General features: G+C 42.3%; 1 protein-coding gene across 1 annotated transcript; it reads left to right on the top strand.

Annotated features, from left to right (window-relative positions):
• The first annotated feature begins 12,347 nt into the window (after positions 1-12,347).
• Positions 12,348-21,082, top strand: LOC100553112 (protocadherin-8). Its single transcript, XM_062975592.1, has 4 exons — positions 12,348-14,449; positions 17,786-17,853; positions 18,593-18,726; positions 20,172-21,082. The coding sequence occupies exons 1-4, from the start codon at positions 12,491-12,493 to the stop codon at positions 20,537-20,539; spliced, it is 2,529 nt and encodes an 842-aa protein (XP_062831662.1). The 5' UTR covers positions 12,348-12,490; the 3' UTR covers positions 20,540-21,082.
• Positions 21,083-21,617: the final 535 nt, after the last annotated feature.

Raw genomic sequence — 21,617 nt, 5'->3', positions numbered from 1 at the left:
AATCCAGTTTGAAGCTAGCTTGATGTTGGGGTGTCTAAAATATGTACACCCCAATGCACGCTACAACAGAACAATGTGTTAGAAAAACTCACCAGAAATTTTGGATCAAGCCATAAAATCTAGTGGAGATGATCAATGTATATATACCATGCAGAGCCAGAATCTGAGACTAAAACACAGATTGTTAGCACTGAAGCATTTGGAGAAATCATTGTTTTAAGCTCTTTAATTTAAGCTTTGTTTTACAGCTGGTCATCCCAGTTTTTCAGTTCAGATGAAATTAAACTGTGAAAATCCACATTAAATTTGAATCATCCTGGTTTGCCTGTTTGTAATCTTAAAATAACAACAACAACAACAACAACAACAACAGCAACAACAACAACAACAACTTTATTCTTGTATCCCGCCCCATCTCCACAAGGCCCCTTTCACAAGGCTGTATAAAATCCACATTGAACTGATATGGCAGTGTGGACTTAGATAATCCAGTTCAAAGCAGATATTGTGAAAGGGCCCAAGAAAGGGCTGCTTGCATAGGTAAACTACACACTCATATCTGGGCTTATTAAGATGAGAGGTCATCCTTTGAATTATGTTTCTAAGTAAGTACATCTCAATGAGAGCCCTTCCACACAGCCATATAACCCAGAATATCGAGGCAGAAAATCCCAGAATATCTGCTTTGAACTGAGTTATCTGAGTCCACATTGCCATATATTCCAGTTCAAATCAGAAAATGTGGGATTTTATTCAACTATGTGGAAGGGGCCAGAAATGATTATTTTACTCAGTGTAAGCATCTTTAACCAGAATTTTAATTAAATTTCCAAGTTCAGGAAGTCTTTGGGTGCAAATGTAGAATGAATACAGTTTGATAATGCACTGGGGCAAATCAGTGTATATCCCATCTAGGGCTTGAAACTGAAATTCTGGACAAAACTCAAACCACTGTGTGCATATGTGCCATTAATCCTTCACTTAGTACTGCATCCAAAAAATCTCATGCAAAAAACAAAAACCCACCAATTGTAAAGGCATGAATTCATTTCTTCCTCCCTGCCTCTCCCTTCCTTCCTACTTTTTATGCAGCCAGAAATATTCAAGTCACCTGTCAATTTCTGGTGATACCATGAATTTCATAGAATTTTCTTAGTCAAGAAATACTCAAAGGTGTTGAAGTGTGGTCCCTGGTTAGAGTGGTACCTGGTCAAAAAAATGTTGGGAACCACTGCTTTAAGGTATCAGAACCCAGAACTCAAACCGCTACACTTCATTAAAGCATACTTTTGCATTGTAACTGATTCCGATATCTGTCTGTCTGTCTGTCTATCATCAATCTATCATCTATCTATCTATCTATCTATCTATCTATCTATCTATCTATCTATCTATCTATCTATCTATCTATCTATCTATCTATCTGGATATGCATCTATGCCACAGTCTTCATCCCTGGCTGCATACGTCTCTTTTTGCTCAAAGGGAGATGTTCATTCCTTTCATAGACTTTTGGTACTACTTATGTGTTACTAGCTGCAAAAGACTGCTACAATGAGATCAAAGCCCGCCTGTCAAAGGAGGTTTGCACTCCGTTTGGCCCTGAACAATAGCAACAATGGCTTTAGATATATCATCTATTGTGCAATGAAGAACATCTAAATCAAAAAGAATTTTTGAATTCTCCTCTCAGAAAAAGCTCTCAGCAGAGGGTGTTAGGATATCATTTATGGGCACATAGCTTGCTTTGTGCTTTGTGATATTTGTAGCCTTTAGTCTGCATTTGAGGTTCTGTTCCTCAGAATTCCTCAATATTTCCTTGATGTTCATGGCAATGTGGTTATGTATTGTGCTTGGTTCGACTACTGATGGTTGCTTGAGAAGAGTATTGTATGAAGCACAGCAATAGAAACTGTATGTATATTTCAAAATTTATATATATGCCTCTAGGAAACAAAACTAGTAATGGGAATTCAACAAACTGAGTTTCATGAAGGGTTGAATTTCAAATATAAAGTCTTTAGAAAATATTTACTTTAGAAAAGATTAATCTAATGCATGAATCTAAAACGTCCAACTACATTATTTTAGTACAATAGATAATAATAATAATAAAAGAACTGGTGGGATCACAAACCTGCAAAAGTATTGGAAAATGAGCACACAAAGATACTATGGGACTTCTGAATCCAGACTGACAAGGTTCTGGAACACAACACACCAGACATCACAGTTCTGGAAAAGAAAAAGGTTTGGATCATTGATTTCGCCATCCCAGGTGACAGTCACATTGATGAAAAACAACAGGAAAAACTCAGCCGCTATCAGGACCTCAAGATTGAACTTCAAAGACTCTGGCAGTACAGGTGGTCCCGGTGGAGATCGGCACATTGGGTGCCATGCCAAAAGATCTCAGCCGGCATTTGGAAACAACAGACATTGACAAAATTACGATCTGCCAACTGCAAAAGGCCACCCTACTGGGATCTGCGCGCATCATCCGAAAATACATCACACAGTCCTAGACACTTGGGAAGTGTTCGGCTTGTGATTTTGTGATATGAAATCCAGTATATCTATCTTGTTTGCTGTGTAATACAATAATAATAATAATAATAATAACAACAACAACAACAACAACACACTTTATTTATATTCTGCCCTTCTCTTCTAGGGGACTCAGAGCAGATTACAGCATTTGCATAGGCAAACATTGATTGCATTTAATGGTAAAGGTTTCTCCTTGACATTAAGTCTAGTCATGCCTGACAAGGGGGTTGGTGTTCATCTTCATTTCTAAGATGAAGACCCGGCGTTGTCCATAGATGCCTTGTAGATGTGGCTGGCATGACTGCATGGAGTGCCGTTACCTTCTCGCTGAAGTGGTATCTATTGATCTCACATTTGCATGTTTTCGAACTGTAAGGTTGGCAGAAGCTGAGGCTAACAATGGGAGCTCACAACATCTGCGGATTCGAACCGCTGATCTTGGTCAGCAAGTTCTGCAGCTTAGCAGTTTAACCCGCTGTGCCACTGCAGCCTCTGAGATACTTTGAGATGGCTAAAAAGATAAACATGAGCCAACATGTTATAGTGCTTGAGCATTGGACTATTGGCCTTTCTATATGGACCAATAGTGCAGCCCCATCTGGTGGCTCGAAAGGTGGCAGGAAGTCCTCATTGTCCATTAGTGCCAAATCGAAGATGTCCCTACTAGGCTTCAAGCCTCACAATGCTGGGAATGTGCAGCACTGGATCTCTGTGACTGAACAAATTTTCAAAGCAGAGTGGCTTAGCTGTGCAAGCATCTCTGCTCAGGTTTTTGCAAGAACAATGAAGGACTGAACAGTCCTCCTTAGACCACCCTATGCTTTGATTCACTTTGCTTCATTGAATCCTTTATCCACTGCTAACCTGTACCTCATTCCAGATGTTGCCAAAAATTCTCAAATCTTCACCACTGAAAGTGTTCTCCTCCCAGCACCTCCCAATCATTGCTTTTCCTAAGAAAAATGATGTAATGCAATAATTGACTCTGAAGGAAGAATGGTAACAAGGGCACTTTGGTTTTTCTCTGTAAGCATGAGCAAAAGGAGAGGTTCTCACTGTCTGTTCAGTCAATAGGGGACTATGGGGTGCTGATTCAGAAAATTGAATTGGATAGACCACATCAGTTCTAGTTTCTGATACAGAACATATGCCATCCAGTAGTCGCCATCTGCTCACCCACACAAAACCATATTTAATCATCAAGAGCTGATTTTCCTTGCCTGTCTTATTTTAGGTCTCGTAGTGGGCCGCAGTCCACAGGTTGGGAACTACTGATTTAGAGGCAATGTCCTAAGCAAAGAAAGATGGGATAAAAGAAATAGAATGGCAAGTGGCAGAAAACTCTGATGAAGAATGAGGAGGCTTTGTTTACTTCTTTCTCCTCTTTGATGTTTGCCTTTTTTTTTGCTGGAGGGCAGTTAATTTATCTGAAATGCAAGCCCCATGATTCCTTGCAAAAAATTATATTGTGAGAACCTTGTCCTAATCTCGTTACATTCTTGTCTTTTTCTGTACATTTTAGTTTTGTATCTAGATTAAGGAAGATGACTTTAAAAACAAGACACCAGTGACACATATTGGTTGAGCTGAGTGCCACCGGTATATTGCCAACACCAAATGTTCAGATAAATTCCTCTAATGTATTTAAACATATAGGGCACAGACAGAACCTTTCAGCACCGCGTGAGGCAGGACAAAAAATTCCCAGCATCACATTCACATTCACCATTATACACTGACAATATAATATAGCTTCAGGATGACTTGAGGCCACAGTGGCCACAAAATGCACACAGCCAATGTGCATTGCAATGCGCACTGCAGGGCATATAGCACATTAAAAAAATTCAGGGAAGTCTGAGTTAAGTGATAAAATGTGCTGCAGCAGATCCAAACATACCCCAGATCCAGGGCAAAATCATTTCCACAAAATGTAGACTCCACTGTAGAGACACATAACTCTGCTGAAGCACAACTAAAAAAATTCAGAATGAACACTACAAAAAAGTACCCCAAGAGCATGGCTGTGCAGCAGGAGTTTAATTGACCCCCTCGGCGAGATAAGTGATTACCTCCCCTCTTAACGCTCACGTTCTCCTTTCTTAAAATCCCATATGCCTCTTGTGTGTTGATGTGCACCTCTGCAGAAAGGAGGAAAAATGGCACAGAGGTTCAGGCTAGGTTTTGTGTTCAATGTAATCACTGTCCTGGTCTCAAATGGGTTTCAAGGCATGGCAATCTGATAACTCATACAGTCCTTTCCAAACTGGCTGCATTATAGAGTCCGTGTAGGTGCGCCTCATGTCGTCAATGGGAATAAACTGACTCATAATCACTCCCCAGCAGGGAAAGCAAGGCTGTTTTGCTCTTGAAACTAGACTGGGATGTTATCAAGCAATCAAAGACCTTCCAGATCACTAAGACTTGAAAAAACCACCACTGTGATTGTGTTTGTAAAATTTCTACTCAGGTAGCCAAATGTCAATTTGGAATTTTCACTCCCGCCGAACAGATTTGGTTGGCATAAAACAACTTGTTGGCTGAAAAGACACACATTTGCTAAACTTCACCTCCAAAAGGAAAGCCAGCATTGAATTCTTTGGAGGCAGGTGGGTATAGAAACAATTCATTTGTTGCCAGCAAGCAAATGGAACGACTGCGTCCCCTCCTGCTTTCCTTTGCTGCCCATATTGCTCTCCCTCTCGGGAGAGTTCTTGTTTTGACATTTGGCCTCCATTTACACCACAAGCCTACAGCAATCCCTTAATGGCATGGCAGACAGACTCTCCTCTGGGCTTGTAAGCTGGTGCTTTTGACAGCAAGCAAGTCCTGTCTGGTAGAAAGTTTCTACAAAACAAGTGCTGTTAAAAACAAAACAAAAACAGAACACTGAAATAATATTATTGTAACACCAGCCTAGCAGATTGGAACGTGTGTAAGCAGAAGCCCAGGGCTTCCGAACCCACCAAGGGGCCGAGGGGGACACACCAGACTGGTTTTCTGTTCTCCTTCCTGTCATTATGCTGGAGCTTTAGCTGCCAATCCACCATACTTTCATTGAACTCCAAATGCCCTTTACAAATAAAAAAAATGTCATTTCTCTTTCTGATTTAAGAGGTGACAATTTTTACACCATCTCTTTTTCTATAAGTCTTCGAACTATGTGCTCCAGCTTGTATCATAGGAAAGGAGGACCAGCTTGTATCATAGGAAAAGGAGGACCAGCTTGTATCATAGGAAAGGAAAACCATTTTCCATGTGTCTTCCGTAACAAAATGGTTTCTCGAATGGTCTTGGAATGACATGTAATGGGCATACTGCCTGTTAGTTAAAACCCGGAATGTTACAAGTATAATGAGCAGGGCTGTGGCGCAGGGCCGGGCTGTGGCACAGGTTGGTTAGTAGCCAGCTGCAATAAATCACTATGACCAAGAGGTCACGGGTTTGAGGCCAGCCTGTGAAAGATTGAGCACCAGACCATTAAAATAAAAAATAGCCCTGCTTGTTGTTGACCTAAGCAACCCAAAAGATTGTTGCATCTATCAAGTAGGAAATTTAGGTACCACTTATATGTGGGGAGGCTAATTTAACTAATTTACGACACCATAAAAATCATCCAGCAACGTTTGGAATGAGGAAGTTGGCATCAGAGTGGATGATGAAGCAGCTGCTCTCCCTGTGGCCAGAATCAAGCATACCCTTAGGAAGCTGGAAGCTGGAGAAGCTTTAAATTGCCTCTGCGTCTGTCTCTGTTCTATGTTTATATGGGATTGAATGTTTGCCATGTATGTGTACATTGTGATCTGCCCTGAGTCGCCTTCAGGGTGAGAAGGGCGGAATATAAATACTGTAAATAAATAAATAAAGATCACATAGGCAATGCTACCTCAAAGCATTATATTGAATGGCTACATTCTCCTACATGATAAGGTTAGTATTCTTTCATGTTACTTCTTAAATATTATTTCTTTATTCTTTTCACATTTGTTTTCTCTCTCTACTATACCACATAGTTATAAAAATGGCAACAGAGACTGGCATGGTAGATAGACTGGATTTAGATCAAATAGATCTGGCTTCAAATCCCTGCCTAGCCATGTAACTGCCTGGGGGAGTTTGGTTTAAGCATTCAAAGCTTGGGATCCTCCAACCAATAGATCAAGGATAATGTAGGATACAGAGGAACTATGTATAGTACTCTGAGGCTCCATCTACACTGCCATTATGATGCAGTGTGAACAGCATTTTATGGTCAGTGTAGTCTTATATAATCCAGTTCAATGCAGTTAAACTGTATTATGAGTCTACACTGACCATATAATGTAATTCAATCTGCATTATAATGGCTGTGTAGATGTCTTGAGTTTTTTTTAAAGAAGAACAGCAGTAATCCTTAAAAGATAAAGAGATGTAATGGTATATTTGACCTAACACTCTACCACCTTCTTTGCATACAATATGTACGAGTTGTTTTTAGAGTGGACAATGGTTTCTGTACAGCGATGGCTGCCTTATAACAGTACCCCAGATCTCAAATATATTTACAGTCTGGTTCACACCTAAGTTGAGTTTAGTTGTGTTCTATTCCCTTGGTTATTGCACACCTAATAGCTTAACTCAGCTGTCAGTCCTTAGTAAAGCAGATCCAATGGGATTTAACTTTACATTGACTCACAGATTATTGACTGAATGGGGCTACAGTTCTCTACTGTTACTAAACAATGTTTAGAACCTAGGAGTGTGGATGGACATATTTGTTCATCTAAGCATTTATTTGCTCTCTGGCAAAAAAGATTTCTCCCATTGTATCAGGTTATAATACAGTGGAGTCTCACTTATCCAAGACTCGCTTATCCAAGGTTCTGGATTATCCAATGCATTTTTGTAGTCAATGTTTTCAATATATCGTGATATTTTGGTGCTAAATTCGTAAATACAGTAATTACAACATAACATTACTGCATATTGAACTACTTTTTCTGTCAAATTTGTTGTATAACACGACATTTTGGTGCTTAATTTGCAAAATCATAATCTAATTTGATGTTTAATAGGCTTTTCCTTAATCCCTCCTTATTATTCAAGATATTTGTTTATCCAAGCTTCTGCCGGCCCGTTTAGCTTGGATAAGTGAGACTCTACTGTAATGTCTTTTAGTGGTGTTATTTTTGTAGGTGACACATGCAATTTATCAACAGATGTTGTAGTTCTCATATGGATCAAAAATGGCAGAAGCAGCCTTCCTTTCAAACACATAATGAGTGTGATACAGCTTAAGTAAAGCAGTTGAAGATTGGATGAATTGCACTAAAAATTCTTAATGGGATGCAGGGTGCAAAGCTTAAAGCACTGAAAGGGTAGCATAGTTTTAGGAAAGCATTCCAAGATCTTGCCATTTCCTTTCAATTACAGTTTAGAAACAAACAAACAAGTAAACCAAAATTCCTCTGTTCTTATAATCCAGGATAGTTTTTCAACTCTTTTAGGGTATGGCAGGAAATAGGATCCCAGTGTTTGGGGTTCAGTGTTTTCTCAGGAACATTCCTACAGAAAGGAACCACACTTTGGCAAGGGGGGGGGGGAGCTTGACACCATTTGTAAGGATTTCACACTTCAGTTGTCACTTCTGGGTTTTGCCCTCCTGGAAGTTAAAACATAGATTTTGCTGGCCAAATTGTTTCACAGACTGCTCTTGACAAAACACATACCCTGTTGTGATCCACACATGAAACAACAATGTTGTGTTATTAAGGTGGTTTTTAAAAATAGCACTGTACTAAATTACTGGGCCCAATAGCAATATTTTATGTGAACATAGGCCTAAATCTTCACTAAATTAGACCCATTCAATCAACACTTTGGAGGTCTACAATCTTATAAGAACAAAAGAGGACCACAAATAGTGACCCTTCTTTCCCCAGCTCAGGCGCTGAACACAACTAACGGTATTTATTGATAAAGGACTGAATATGATCAGTGTTATTTCAGTATCTGGATATAAAAATTATTTGTACAAAATCTGAAGGTAAAGAATGTGTTTTAATAACTATTCTCTGACCTTTTAGTATAATTTTGTCATTCATTGGTTTTGCTTTAGTCCAGACTTTTAAAAGAGACCCAGTGATTCAATTGGATTTATTTGTGGGTTGACTCACCATTCAACAAAAAGATGGCAACCATTTCTTGTATTGTATGTTTAAGTTGGGAGCCACGGTGGCACAATGGGTTAAACCCTTGTATCGGCTGGACTGATGACCTGAAAGTTGGGTTGCTGACCTGAAGGTTGCTGGTTCGAATCTGCGAGACAGGGTGAGCTCCCTTCCGTCAGCTCTAGCTTGCGGGGACATGGGAGAAACCTCCCAGCAAGATGGTAACACATCCGGGTGTCCCCTGGGCAATATCTCTGTAGACGGCCAATTCTCTCACAGCAGAAGTGACTTGCAGTATGTTCTCAATCTGCTTATGACACAATAAAAATGTTAAAGTTGTTGTTTTTGTTGTGTATGTCCAAGCCATTTCGAAGATAAGGTGATACTATGAGGGGGCCCATCTTCACTGCCATATAACAGTTTCATAATGCAGTTAAACTGCATTATAGGCAGAGCAGACTCATACAATGCAGTTTATATGTTATATGTGATAAACTTTCCGTACTAGTCTTAGGGTTCACCCCCCTTTTAAAGGTTTCTCCCCCATGATCTCATAGCACTTTAACTTCCACCATGTTTACAAGTCTTAGTGCACTTTTGCCCAGTCCATTTTTATGATTCTATTTTAACCTGCGTTTTATTAATGATTGTCATTTTATTTATGTCTTTTTAAATTTTCATTTGCATTGTTGTTCGATTCCTGATGTTATTGTACTTTTGTTCTACATTTGTAAGCCACGGGGAGATGGAGGCGGGATGTAAGAATAAAATTATTATTATTATATAAACTGCATTATATGTAGATGGGACCTAGGATCAATCATGGGGCTATCTTAGCATAATTTGTTCAAATGGGTTTGTCTTTGTTTTCACCTGAGGCTGAGAATGTGTGCCTTGTCCAAGGCCATCCAATTGGCTTCTGAGACCTAGCAGAGATTTGAGCAATTTCTCTTGGATAGGTTACTCTCCCACAAACAAATGTAGTAGAATCGACAGAGGGGGCGATCTTTACCTTACTGTGTCAAAAAAAAAAGCTTGAGCAGAGTACTGTACACTGAACTCCTGGGAGCAATAATATTAATATGTAACAAAACATAAAAAATCTTCTATTCCAGGTTTGAAAGTGTGATTTCCTGCTTAATTGTGCGGTACTTACTTTGAAAGTAGTTGTTATACTCCAGAAACTTTGTTTTTGTGGCTGCCACAAACTACGTTGAAATAGTTGAGACTATAAGATATTCATTGAAATAAAATCTCCCCATGTTTTTATGAAAGAACCAATTAGGTCATGGAATTTATAACCCAGGAACAAAAATCATGTTACAGTACATAGTGTTATCAGTGTTGCTATATGGGAAAACAATCTTGAAAGGCTGAATCAAATGGAAGGGAGTAAGCCTATCTGAAGAATTTGACCAATAAGTGACAGAGAACTCTCTTTCCCTGCAGGTTTTCCCTTGTTCCAGTCTAGGAAAGACTTATAGGTTGCTGTGAATTTTCCAGGCTGTCTGGCATGTTCCAGAAACATTATCTCCTGATATTTCACCCGCATCTATGGCAGGCATCCTCAGAGATTGTAAAGTCTGTTGGAAACTAGGCAAGTGGGGTTTATATGTGTGTGGAAGTTTCAGTGTGGGAGAGAGAACTCTTGTCTGTTGGAGGCAAGTGTAAATGCTGCAATTAATCACCTTGATTGGCATTGAAAAGCTTTGCAGCTTCAAGGCCTGGCTGATTCCTGCCCAGCTGAATCTTTTGTTGGGAGGTGTTAGCTGGCCCCGATTGTTTCCTGTCTGGAATTCCCCTGTCTTCTGAGTAATATTCTTTATTTGCTGTCCTGATTCTAGAGTTTTTTAAACACTGGTAGCCAGATTTTGTTCATTTTCATGGCTACCTCCTTTCTGTTGAAATTGTCCACATGCTTGTCAATTTCAATGGCTTCTCTGTGTAGTCTGCTATGGTGGTGGTTAGCGTGGTCCAGCATTTCTGTGTTCTCAAATAATATGCTGCATCCAGGTTGGTTGAATTGCTTGAAATTTTGAGATGTCCATTGAATGCAGAGGTGCTGCAGGATGTCCCACAAAAACAAGTTTTCGCAGTTTAATAAACTTCCCCCATGTTTTTATGACAGAACCAATTAGGAAATGACATTTATAACCCAGGAACAAAAATCGTGTTACATAAGGCCCTCTGCACGGCCATATAACCCAGAATATCAAGGCAGAAATACCAGAATATCTGAGTGTGGACTCAGATAACTGGGTTATCTGAGTCCACACTGCCATATATTCCAGTTCAAAGCAGAAAATGTGGGATTTCATTCAGCTGTGTGGAAGGGCCCATATTGTAATCAGACATTTATGTTCCGTGTTATCAGTCTTGCTTGTTGAGAAAGCAATGTTGAGAGACTGAATCAAATGGAAGAGAATAATGGTGTATTTATATTAGATGTAATATTACTGATAATATTACAATATAGTGTTATAGTACATTATAGTAATATATAATGCTTATATTGTGCTATAAGGTAAAGGTTTCCCCTGACGTTAAGTCCAGTCATGCCTGACTCTGGGGATTGGTGCTCATTTCCATTTCTAAGCTGAAGAGCCAGCGTTGTCCATAGACACCTCCAAGGTCATGTGGCCGGCATGACTGCATGGAGCGCCGTTACCTTCCCGCTGAAGTGGTACCTATTGATCTACTCACATTTGCATGTTTTCGAACTGCTAGGTTGGCAGGAGCTGGGGCTAATAGCGGGCGCTCATTCCGGGATTTAAACCTGGGACCTTTTGGTTATTATTGTGTTATACAAGTAATATAATATATTGTATGTACATATGACTTGTAAGCCATTCTGAGTCCCCTTCAGGGTGAGAAGGGTGGGATATAAATATTGCTAATAAATAAATAAATAAAAAATAAGCCTCACGGGAAGAATTGGACCAATAGGTGACAAAGAACTCAGGCCCCACACATCTGAGTAAAATCCCACATTATCTGCTTTGAACTGGAGTATATGGCAGTGTGGACTCAGATAACCCAGTTCAAAGCAGATATTGTGGGATTTTCTGCATTGATATTCTGGGTTATATGGCTGTGCGGAGGGCCCTATGTAACACTATTTTTGTTCTTGAGTTATAAATGTCATTTCCTAATTGTGATATAGTTGTATTATATAATATATTGTATGTATATATACTTGTAAACCGCCCTGAGTCCCCTTCGGGGTGAGAAGGGCGGTATATAAATGTCGCAAATAAATAATAAATAAATAATTGGTTCTATCATAAAAACGTGGGAAAAGTTTATTAAACTGCAAAAACTTGTTTTTGTAGGACATCCTGCAACACATCTGCATTCAAGAGTCCTGACTTTCCCTGCAGGTTTCCCCTTGTTCCAATCTAGGCAAGACTTATAGATATGATTGAGTGAAATTGAACTGTTTTAAGATGGGAAGAAGAAACTTGTCCTCCTCCTTCCTTTGGGCTGCTGTCTTTGTGAAAGAGCTTCGGTTTGCGAGGCTGTGAAAGGGGAGCGCGCACGCCTCCCATTGGCCGGCCAGGTTCCCCTTGCATCCCGCGAGGAATCGGCGGATTGGTGGAAGAGAGCGCCTCATTTGCATGCAACTAACCATAACAGTCCCAGGCAAGAAGAGTGAAGCGGGACGTTGAGGAGGAGAACCTCTGGTTCGGGACAAAGGAGGAGGGAGCGATTAGGACAGAAGAGAGGCGAGGCAAAGTGCAGAGCGTGAGAAGGCCTCTCGAGTTAACCCAGCTTTGGGCAGAGGAGGAGCCATGGTCCCGCTGCTCTGGCTGCTGCTCTGCTCCTTCTCCCTGACTTGGGGCGAGACCTTCCGCTTCAGCCTGGACGAGGAAGAGCCCCCCGGGACGGTCTTCGGCGTCCTCGCGGAGGAGATGCAGAAGCGGCTGGGCTCTGCCGTCGCCTGGAGCTTCCGCCTGCTGAAGCCGCCGGGCAACGGGTCCCTGGTGCGTGTGCGCGAGCGGGACGGGCAGCTGAGCCTGGGTCCGGAGCGGCTGGACCGGGAGGCGTTGTGCGGGCCGTCGTCGGCGTGGTGCGCGCTGAGCTTCGACGTGGTGTGCCTGGGGGCGCCCTCGTCGTCTTCGTCCCCGTCCTCGTCGTACCAGCTGCTGCAGGTGGAGGTGGAGGTGGTGGACGTGAACGACCACGCGCCCCGGTTCCCGCAGGCGGAGGTGGGCCTGGAGGTGTCGGAGGCGGCGCTGCCGGGGACGCGGCTCCCGCTGGGGCTGGCGCTGGACCCGGACGCGGGCGCCAATGGCGTACAGAGCTTCGCGCTCTCGCCCAACCGGCACTTCGGACTGGAGGCGCCGCGCCGCGCGGACGGGCTGAAGGGCGCCGAGCTGGTGCTGCTGGCGCCGCTGGACCGCGAGGCGCAGGCCTCGTTCCGCCTGGAGCTGGTGGCCAAGGACGGCGGGAGCCCGGCGCGGTCGGGCACGGCCACGCTGGCCCTGCGCGTACTCGACGCCAACGACAACGCGCCGGCCTTCCCCCGCGGGGGCGCGCCGCGCCTGCTGGAGCTGCCCGAGGACGCGCCGCCGGGCGCCGCGCTGCTGGAGCTGGGCGCCGCCGACCCGGACGAGGGCGCCAACGGGGCGCTGCTCTACTCGTGGGGCAGCCAGGTGGGGCCCGAGGCGCGCGCCCTCTTCGCCCTCGACCCGCTCTCGGGCCGCCTCAGCCTCCGCGCCGCCCTCGACTACGAGCGCCACACCGCCTTCGAGCTCGACGTCCAGGCCTCCGACCGCGGCGCCAGCCCGCTCCGCGCCGCCTGCAAGGTCCTCGTCCGCCTCACCGACGTCAACGACAACGCGCCCCAGATCGACCTCAGGCCCCTCCGGGCGGGAGACGGAGACGAGGGGGGCCCCGACGGGGAGGTGGTGGTGGCCTACGTCAGCGAGGCCGCGCCCACAGGCAGCCTGGTGGCCCTGGTCAGCGTCTGGGACCGCGACTCCGGCGCCAACGGGCAGGTGCGCCTCTCCCTGGAGCCCCCCGGGGAAGGCAGGCAGGGCCCCCCGCCGCCCTTCGCCCTCCGCCCCGCCCACGACGAGGAGGAGGAAGAGGCGGCGGAGGAGCAGGAGGCCAAGGAGAAGGCGCGCTCCTTCCTGCTCCTCACCACGGGGCCGCTGGACCGCGAGCGCGTGCCCGACTACAACCTCACCCTCCTGGCCCAGGACCTGGGCGCGCCCCCCGCCCGCACCGCGCGCCGCTTCTCCGTCCGCCTCGCCGACGAGAACGACCACGCGCCCCGCTTCGCCTCCCCCGCCCTCCGCCTCCCGCTGCCCGAGAACAACCCGGTGGCCGTCGAGGACGGAAGGAGGCCCTGGCTGACTTCTACAGCGGCGCTGCGGCTGATTCCTACGGAGGGGCTGCCCCCTGGCGTCGGAATCATGGACCTGCGACCTCGCTTCCCTGGGAAAGAGCCTTGGGAGCTCTCCGTGGTGCTGATCTGGGTGCTGGCTGGAGGCTGTGGCGTGCTGCTGGTCGCCATCCTCCTGGTGGGAGCCTCCCTTTGCAAAAGCAGGAGGAACTTTCGCAAAGGAGGGATGCCCCCGAAGCTGAGGGCATCCCAAAGAGGCCAGAGAGGCGACTTCTCGCTTGGACAGCATGGCTGCGTGGCCACAGATTCAGAAGCTAACACTGCTGCCCCTTTGGGAGAAGAAAGCAGCAGAGATGCCTTGCATGGGGCAGAGAGAGGCCTCCCTAGTTCTGCCTCCCAGGTACACACTTCTCACTCCAGAAAAAAATCCAAGTAGTGAGTTTTTGTGAGTTTTCTGGTCTGTATGGCCATGTTTCAGAAGCATTCTCTCCTGATGTTTCTCTCCTGACCCACATCTATGGCAGGCATTCTCAGGGGTTGTTAATTATAATTCACTATAATAATTGTATATTTATATTACATGCAATATTACTAATAATATTGCAATATAGTCGTATAATATAATATATTATATGTATATACTCTTGTAAACCGCCCTGAGTCCCCTTCGGGGTGAGAAGGGCAGGATATAAATGTCGCTAATAAATAATAATAAATAAATTGGAGCCTCTGGTGGTCTAGGGGATAAAAGCCTTGTGACTTGAAGGTTGGGTTGCTGACCTGAAGGCTGCCAGGTTCAAATCCCACCCGGGGAGAGCACGGATGAGCTCCCTCTATCAGCTCCACCTCCATGTCCCCACATGAGAGAAGCCACCTACAAGGATGGTAAAAACATCAAAACATCCGGGCATCCCCTGGGCAACATCCTTGTAGACGGCCAATTCTCTCACTCCAGAAGCAACTCCGGTTGCTCCTGACATGAAAATTTTTAAAAAAATAAATTGTGAGGTTTGTTGGAAATTAGGCAAGTGGAGTTTATATATTTGTGGAATGATGTCCAGGGTGAGAGAAAGAACTCCTGTCTGTTGCAACCAGCCGGTCACCCCTTCCCGCAGCTGTGCATTGTCTCCAAAACGCTGCGTTGCCAGCCACGCCCCCATTGTTGGAAACAAGTGGTTGAGGATGCAAGCAGCAGAGTTTTGTGGGGAAGGAGTTGCAAAGCTCATTCATTGTTATGATAAGTGCCTAGATTTGAATGGTGACTATGTTGAGAAGTGGTATTTGGGTGTGGCTTTCAACTGCATATGGTAAATGTTTTCTCCTATACTTTTTCAAACGTAATCTACTTTCTGGATAACCCTCACATTTTTGAGCATATGCTCTGCCCAAGAATTTGTTTTCAGCACCAGACTTAAAGCTTCTGTGGCAGTGGTTCTCAACCTGTGGGTCCCCAGGTGATTTGGCCTACAACTCCCAGAAATCCCAGCCAGTTTACCAGCTGTTGGGATTTCTGGGAGTTGAAGGCCAAATCATCTGGGAACCCAAAGGTTGAGAACCACTGTTCTATGGAGAGGTGCTCAAGCATGATTCTGTCCCTCCCAAGTTATTTTGATTTCAGCAGTCTGATATAGGAGAAAGAAAGAAAGACTTTCATTAGACCAATGGGAATTGGTAATTTTCAGATCTACCAGCAACTACGGAGGTCTGTCTTCAGCCTGCTCCTCTCCATGTAATTCACCCTGATGTCAGCTCCCTTGGGATGTCTTTGTCAGATCTGGTTTACTGCACTTTTTTGACTGAGTCTGTTCAGAGAGGAGTGAGGCAAGGCTGAGAGCATCATTCACTGTCCATCTAAAGGCAGGAAGTTGAGTTTAAGCTGATTTCTTCTGACTTAAACCAGTGTAGCAACCTTGTGATGCTGGACACCAAAACCCTAAATCTGCCTACTTGTGGAGACCAGAGAATAGTGATTTCATGGGTTTTAGCGACCCTGATTTCCCTGACATCAATTGAACTAGACTTATTTTGCAATTCAAATAAAAAGAGAAATATGTGGCTGTTGCTTTTCCTTGCTTGGGACTCTTTTAATAGTAGTTTCATGAAACTATAAATTTGTTTCCAGTTACATTTCACCATGAATTAAATATACCAGGCAAAGATATCAGTTGAGGCATATAATACCTACATTTCATTTCATTTTTCAAAGAGGAAGCTAATGTTTGTGCTTATGTTGTTATTTCTTTGTTTTTCAAATGCTACTTTGTATAGCAGGGTAGGCAATATGTAGTCTTCCAGATACTTTGCATTGCAATGGCCATCAGCTAGTGGTGAGGAATAATGGAAGTTGCAGTCCACCAACATCTTGAGCCCCTCACTCTTGCCTTTTGAGGATATATTACCATTTGGTGTTACTGTTTTATTTCTGTTCTATAGTGTTTGCCAGATGTTGTGCACAACATATTCAGAACTACAAAGGTTTACTCAAGAGCAAGTGACATTTGGTTTACTGGTTTAAAATGTTCTACTGTTGTCAGAAAATGTTATATAAAAAATAAGTACATCTTGAGCATCCCTTATCTAGAATCCCAAAATCTAAAATTGTTCACGTGAACAGCTAAGATATTGACACCTTTGTTTTCCACTAGTTTAATGCACACACATTTTTGTTTCATGTACAAAATTATTAAAAACAGGCTATGTGTATATGAGTCGTGAATGAATTTTGTGTTCAAACTTGGGTTTTAGCTCCAAGGTTTCCCATTATGCATGCATTTGCAAATATGGTATTTCAATTTTTTTTAAAAAATACATAAAATCTAAAACACTTTGGGTCCCAGCATTTTGGATAAGGGATGTTCAACCTGTAACACAGAATCCCACCGACTCAGTTTATGTGTGCAAGTGAAATGGAGGACTGAGATCTTTTTCTTGAACCCAACCTCTGGACACGTGTCAGTCTACAACATGGTGGCCAAAGTGTGCCTCATGGTCTACAACTTCCAAGTGTGGCTCCACAGCCTCCAGACCTCCATGCTTTTAAGGCTGATTTTGGGTATTTTCTTTTTCTAAAAACCAACCAAAAGCACCACAAACTACTCATAATTCCAGTGTTTTGCCTCCTCTAAGTTTCTGAAACTCCTAAAAATTGAACAAAAAATGGCTGAACATCAACCAAAATGGTGATTGGGAGTGACTTCCAGTATGCTAAAATATACAAGTGTGGCCGGTTGGTCTGCACAGGTGTGCCTTCCTCTTCCACAGTTGCCCATCCTGGTCTACAGAGACATACACTGTTATTTGGAAGCTGCAATAACCCACAATGGCCATAAATTATGTTCTTTCTGGAGGTATGAGAGCTAGAAACATGTTGCTTTTTTGTGTTATAGCTACTAGCATCTCTCATATTTGGCCGTGTCAGATGGCATTAATGGAAGCCAACAATTCTGATACATGCTGCTAGTACAACAGCACCATTCCCAGTATTTACCTCAATCCAGCTGTTCATGCCAAATAGAGTAAACCACTTGAATCATAGCCAGAAGGGCACTGTAGAGCATTCTGAAATATGCAGTCCAAAAAATAGGCTTTCCCTCCAAATATTATTTAAGAAACAACTGTAGTTGCATAAGAGATATAACAAGGAGGGCAACCAGTCCCAGAAATATTGGCTTATATCTAATAATATATTGCAATGTTTTATATCTAAACATGGTTTTTGTTTGCTTCTGTTTGACAGGGTCAAGGTGTGACATCTCATCTACTCTCATCAGTATGGGAGGTGGGCCAAATAGCTTCAAGCTTCAGGTAACTACCACCTTTTCTTTAAACTTGCTTTTTTTCATCTTCGCATTGAATTGGGAAATGTCTACATGTTTTAGTGTAATACACATGTTGCTCCCAATCTACTTGTGACACACTTCAGTGTACATTTTGTGTGTCATATGTAGATTGGAAGCAACATGTACAGGTGTATAAAATGAGCAAAATGAGGCCACTGCCTTCCCAAATAAGAATTCTGTTTCCATGTAATGACCTTTCATTCATCAAATCGGGGATATTTTAAAGAGTGCGACACTGTAAATAGTTGACATACGAACTCTATTTCTTGTTTTCCCTTGATAACTTTGCCACTATTTTTTTCTGGGGTGCCTAAGTACCAAAGATTTCTAAATTTGAGCTTAAGGCCATTATTATTTGGTGGAGACAGTGTATTTTGCTGACGGATCAATCCCTTTCAGCTCTGTCCTTTTCCAATACACTTTCCTTCTTCTCCAGCAGAGAAGTAGTTAATAAAAAAATTATTCTTCCTTCACCCTTAATTGTAGTTTACAAAACTTGTGGTGTGAAATAAAAACTGCACAAATCTTGCAATTTGTGCAGTTTAAGGCTTTTGGCCCCTGTGGACCACGGGCAGGGGTTGGAATTTTCCATTCTTTCATCTTCTAATGGTGTTGAATATAATTCTTACAAATTGTTTTTTTATATTACTGCTTGAGCATATCCCTGTGGCAAATACATTGACAATTCCTCCCATCCTTTTCAGTGACCATTCAGCTTTGGATCAATTGAGTGGGAAAGATAGTGGAAAAGGAGACAGTGAATGCAATGACAGTGACTCGGACTGTAGTCGGGAAGGACTGAAGAGGCCCTCAGCAAAAAAGTCTGAGCAGCCTGCTGGTAAGTCGATAAACTAGGAGCTGCTTTAACCCATAAGTAAAATACATGGGATCATAATTTGTTTAATAATATAGAGGCACTAGCAACAAGCTCGGGTGATAGCCAAATGAGGATGCAGCATGCTCAGAGACTTTCAGAAAATATGAAACATCATGTCAGTTTGAAAATCGTAAATTGGAGCTGTTCACCTTCTCTGCCATGTCCCATGCTCTGGAAATTGTGCTAGTCAGAAAGTAGAACAGTCATTATACCCATATGCCAATCTCAAGTTGGTCTGATTATTATATATGAGACTTGTGGGTTTTCCCTTCTAGAATACCCCTTCTTCTTCTAGGTTTTCTTCCTCTTCTTTGAATACTTTGGTGTATTTTGTTGTTGTCCAGTTGATATTTGGAGGCCTACATTATATTATTTAGTCCTAACTAGACTAGATCCATTGATTCAATTGATGAATACACACAAGTATATTCTGTTGATTTAATGGATCTGCTGTAGTTGGGGCTAACAATAGAATTTTGATCAGCATATTCCATTTTGTTTATTGATGGTTCTGTTTTGGTTATGAAATCATTGGTACTAGGTGGCCAACTTTGGCACATCCTCTAATGATGCAACATTTGGTTATCGAGTTTGCTGTGAATTCATTCCATGGAGCATTTACTATTGTGTACATCAATGTACTCAACTTTCCCCTATTTTGTGGACTATTTGTTCCAGTTTTCCTTTCATTTTTTTATTTCTTGTGGTCTTGGGGCTTTTCCAAGACTGTTGATACCTTCCTCTTGTCCTTGAGTGGTGCCATTTGGAAACTGTTGCTGGTGTTTTTATCTCTCTCCAGCAGCCATTTTAATGCTCCAGTTTGCTTCTCTGAAGTTGCTTTCCTCTTGTGAGGTTCCACATGCATGTTGAAAAGCGCAAAAATGGTGCTGATTTGGGAAAGGGAAATGTCCCGCAGAGGAAGATGCAAAACATTCTGTTCCTCTCCACATTTGTGCTTTGATTCATCATAATGCTTTGGTGTTCTGATCCTTAAATCAGGGCTTTTTAAACCTTTTCCACTCGTGACCTTTTTCTACTTGGGAAATTTTTATGTGGCCTCAGATATATATAAAATAAGTATAAAAATCAAACATTTACTGCTAATAAGCTGTATTCAACTGGCTGATTTTTCCTTTTATCAAGTACAGTTGGTACGTGTTCTGCAGAGTCCTCTGTAAACACTGCAAATTGTTGCTAATAGGTTGGTGCAAATGTCTAGGTGGCATTCAGAAACCTTTTACTGTTGCTAAATTGTTCTCAACCCCAACATTAAGCTAAAGGGAGCTCATTTGGGGCCAGGACCAACAGTTTAAGAAGCAGTTGTCTGAATAAGAAATGACTGTTTGAAGTGTTTGCGTATGTATGCACACACACAATTTCAGTGCATTGTTGTTATTTTTCTTCAGGAGCTGCTGCCTTTAACAAAGCAACATTGTTCAGAGATACAAACAATGGCTGTGGACTGCTCGGCCACCCACCTTCAAGAAGCATGCCTTTTCAATTCCATCATGAACATGAAGGCATAATCACCTATTCTGAAGCTCAGCATTATAGATATAATCCCCAACTTAAGAAAACTCATTTTCATCCTGAGCTGCTGATGCGAAATGAAGGCTGCTCTCCAGATCAGGTTGAAAGACTACACAGCATCTATGATAAAGTACTTAAGGACAACACAGCCCTGACTAGGACTCCAATACTGTGCAAAGAATTAAATTTTTCTCCACAGAAATCTTTATCTACTAATATCTCTGAGATAGCAACATCATTTTGATAGAGCAAGATAAAAATGTTCCATCCTGGATCCTGGTTGATAGCATTTGTAGGTTGACGTCACTGGGAACACTAAGGATGTACTCAGTGAAATAATCAGGAATCAAACTCACTTGGCATTGGCTCTGTTGTGCCTGTATGTAAAAACTATTGTCTGAAGCTTACCTAAGAGGTAAGCTGGAAAAAATAAGTTCTTAATTAAGTTATGGAGTAAGAAATGTAAGTCTACATGAATACTTCTTTTCTTATTGTTTTCGATTTCTGGAGAATTTATGTATAAAAAACCCTAAAAATGGACACATATATTTTTTAAAAGATAAAAAATCTTGGATTCTGATTTTTGGACCATGTGGTTTTTAATAATTGGTTTTAATGCTTAGATGTTTTAATGTTTATGGTTTTTAATGTACATATTTATATTTTTATTCTATGTTTGTATATGCGGCCTTGAATTGTTGCCTACTTGTAACCCGCTCTGAGCCCCCTTCAGGGTGAGAAGGGAGGGGTATAAATAAAGTAAATAAATAAATGTATAAAGATGAAACAGTATGCTCTGTATATTTGGAAATAATCTACACACTTAAATGATAATTGAAAATGCAAATATATCTAGCTCCTTATGCATTTCCTTTAAATTTTTTATTTCACAAATAGCTTAAGTATCTTTTTCTTAACAAACTTAGAAAGATCCCAAAGCTCATTGATGTGCAAACTAGATTATGTAATTATATTTGTGGATGATAGAGTTTCAGCACAACAGAACTTTTTATTTTTGTTCCAGAACCATTCAGTGCCAATTTCTGATTGCTCCGAATAGAATGGAACAAAAAATTGAGATGCTGCAAAGGGGTAAAATTCTTACTCCTTCCAACCAATAAAACAAATAAAAAAACCCATGAATTGGGGCTGATATTTCAATCAGTTCACCTCTCCAATTGATTAAAATTATATTTAAATATTCACCCTGATTAATTAGGTATTGCCTGTATGTAATTTCCCAAGAGAAGCAAGAGACACGTAAAACTGTTTTCTCTTTTCCAGACTGCTGTTATCGTAAATAATTATGCCAAACACAACTC

This window comes from Anolis carolinensis, chromosome 3 (assembly GCF_035594765.1).
Source record: "Anolis carolinensis isolate JA03-04 chromosome 3, rAnoCar3.1.pri, whole genome shotgun sequence".
Classification (NCBI taxonomy): domain Eukaryota; kingdom Metazoa; phylum Chordata; class Lepidosauria; order Squamata; family Dactyloidae; genus Anolis; species Anolis carolinensis.
The sequence above is the reverse complement of the archived record's forward strand: the minus strand, read 5'-3'. Positions and strand labels throughout refer to the sequence as shown.

Excerpts from the sequence above, each read along its gene's own strand:
- LOC100553112 (XM_062975592.1), top strand. The coding sequence starts at position 12,491 with ATGGTCCCGCTGCTCTGGCTGCTGCTCTGCTCCTTCTCCCTGACTTGG. Across the intron at positions 17,854-18,592 it reads CAAATAGCTTCAAGCTTCAG|TGACCATTCAGCTTTGGATC; the intron begins GTAACTACCACC and ends CATCCTTTTCAG. Across the intron at positions 18,727-20,171 it reads AAAGTCTGAGCAGCCTGCTG|GAGCTGCTGCCTTTAACAAA; the intron begins GTAAGTCGATAA and ends ATTTTTCTTCAG.